This window comes from Emiliania huxleyi, assembly GCF_000372725.1.
Source record: "Emiliania huxleyi CCMP1516 chromosome Unknown EMIHUscaffold_1750, whole genome shotgun sequence".
Lineage (NCBI taxonomy): Eukaryota > Haptophyta > Isochrysidales > Noelaerhabdaceae > Emiliania > Emiliania huxleyi.
Window position 1 is genome coordinate 5,475 of NW_005200834.1, and position 2,244 is coordinate 7,718.

The window sequence follows — 2,244 nt, forward strand, 5'->3', positions numbered from 1 at the left end:
TCACGGCGGCCTCGGACGCCATGGCAAAGGCGGCGATCGCGGCGTTGCCCTCCTCGGCATCGGCAGCGGCGGCACTCGTGTCGATCGAGGCGCTCTCGCACAGCGCGTCGGTGAAGGCCTCAGCCTGATCGTCGGCCATGCTCTCTGAGCCAGGGTCCCTCGGGCGCCTACAGCTTACTTCCTCCACACCCCAGTGCCCAAATCCACACTTTTGAGAAAAACTCTCCGGAAATCGAACCATGGGGCGCTCCTATGGCTTAGGGGCCCCACCAACCCGTGGGGGTCCGGCGAAATAAAACTTCGCCGTGGTCGAGTTAGTGAGGTAAGCCGTTGACGCCATACCCGCAGCTTGGCTCCCAGCGTGACAAACGACGGCAGCCTCCAGACTTCCTCCGGCCAAAATTTTCTTCGGGGCGGCTGCGCCGCCCTGCAGACACCCCGTTGGCGGCACCGAGCGCGAGTTTCCGAGACGCGCTCGTGACTGGTAACAGACACGGATCGGTCGCCGGGGCTCAGCCAATCGCCTCCAGCAAATGCTTCATCACACGGACGAGACGCGTTCGTTGCTGCGAGGCGGCCACCGAGCCTTCCTGCAAAGAGTTCGGATACGCCAGCCTGTTGTCGGCGTGATCGCCACTGGGCTTAGCTGAGGGTCAGGGAGCCGGTGGTATAGCAGCCACTGCGCAGCACGCGAGCAACCGTACCCGGATGCGTGCGCCTTGTCCGCTCGGTCGGCGCGGCCTCCGTCCGTGGCAGGCTGCCGTGTCCGTGCCGTGGGGTGTCTGTGTGAGAGACTGTGCGTTGTTTGAGGAGAGGATAGCTTGGTATTGCCTTCATATGTCGCAAAGACTCCAGATACAACTCTACGTGGCCACTATTTCTCGCATCCCAAAGATTCCAACCAGTAGGCTCACCGTCCCCCTGGTCCCGGTGAGCCGGCCGTCAACACCGTCGCGGCCGGCGCGGCCGCCGCTCACCTGTCCTGTATCCTCCTGTGTAACCCCTTGTGGTGCTGGGCAGGCCGAACATGCACAAGAAAATCCCGTGGAAAACGGTTAAAATGGCACCGATTTACGATTTTCCGCGCGCTGCGCGCGCCGAGCACGGCCACGGCGCCAAAAAAGTGCTTGCCGGAGTCCGTTTTCAGTGGACGGACACCCAAAACGACATTTGCATCGGCCGGGCGGACAAATTTAGTGCCTGGGAGCCCCTTTTAGAGCCTTCTAAGCCCTTCCTGCTACTTTTTGAGCTCGGGCGCGCGCGATTTCTTTTTCGCCCTGGCCGCGCCCCGACGTTAGTCGTTAGTCCTCGATCCCAAGAGCGACATGGAATGCATCAACCTCATCACCCCGCCCTCATCACCGCGCAAGCGCAAGGCGTCGGCGCCGCCCGACAGCGACTCGAGTGATTGCGAGCTGCTCGACGGGCCGGCACGCGATGCAGGCACCTCCCAGCCGCAGCCGAGCGACGCGGGCACGTCACATCTGGACAGCGACTCCGACGAGTGCGAGGTTGTCCAGCCCGCGCCGGCGCCGCCCGCAGCAGAGGCGGCAGCGGGCACCGCCGAGGACGAGGATCTCTCCATCGTTGGCACCACGGGCGCCTTCGCGCTGAGCGATTTCCCGCACTCTCGCGAGAACTGCGCAACCAAGCCCTTCGTCTTGGGGAGCGGCACCGAGGCGATGCACTGCAGCAACTGCTACTGCTTCGTCTGTGATGCCCCGGCCAGCACGTGCGGCTCGTGGGCGGTGCACTGCAAGGCGGTTCACTCGGACCCGGCGTGGCGAGCGCGCCGTGCGCAGCGCGCAGCCGCCGCCGTGGCGGCGGCGAGTGCCCCGCCGGCACCCGGCGCCGCTTCCTCCTCCGCTGCCGCTTCCTCCTCCGCCGCCGCTTCCTCCTCCGCTGCCGCTTCCTCATCCCCCTGGCTTGCCCTGCAAGCGCCGGCGGCGGGCTGGTCGTGCGAGCGCGTCATGCAGGAGGTGCAGCAGGTCTGGCCGGTCGAGGCGGCCGAGCCAGCAGGGCTGCTCTCCTCCGTGCGGCTAAAGCCTTACCAGAAGCAGTGCCTCGCCTTCATGCTCGGCGTCGAGCGGTCGAGCGACCCGAACCTCGAGGGCGTGCGCAAGGCATCTATGGCAGAAACCATCGCCGGCCGCACCGACAACTTTCGTGTGCGCGGCGGCTGGCTCACGTCGGAGGTGGGGATGGGCAAGACGATGGTGTCAATCTCGCTGATCCTCGCAAACC

At 65.3% G+C, this 2,244-nt stretch overlaps 1 protein-coding gene across 1 annotated transcript; it reads left to right on the forward strand.

Moving 5' to 3' along the window:
* Nucleotides 1-1,325: 1,325 nt before the first annotated feature.
* Nucleotides 1,326-2,216, forward strand: EMIHUDRAFT_123059 (hypothetical protein; the record flags this gene model as incomplete). Its single annotated transcript, XM_005783891.1, has 1 exon — nucleotides 1,326-2,216. A coding segment is annotated over one exon (891 nt), but the record flags the coding sequence as incomplete, so codon positions are not given.
* Nucleotides 2,217-2,244: the final 28 nt, after the last annotated feature.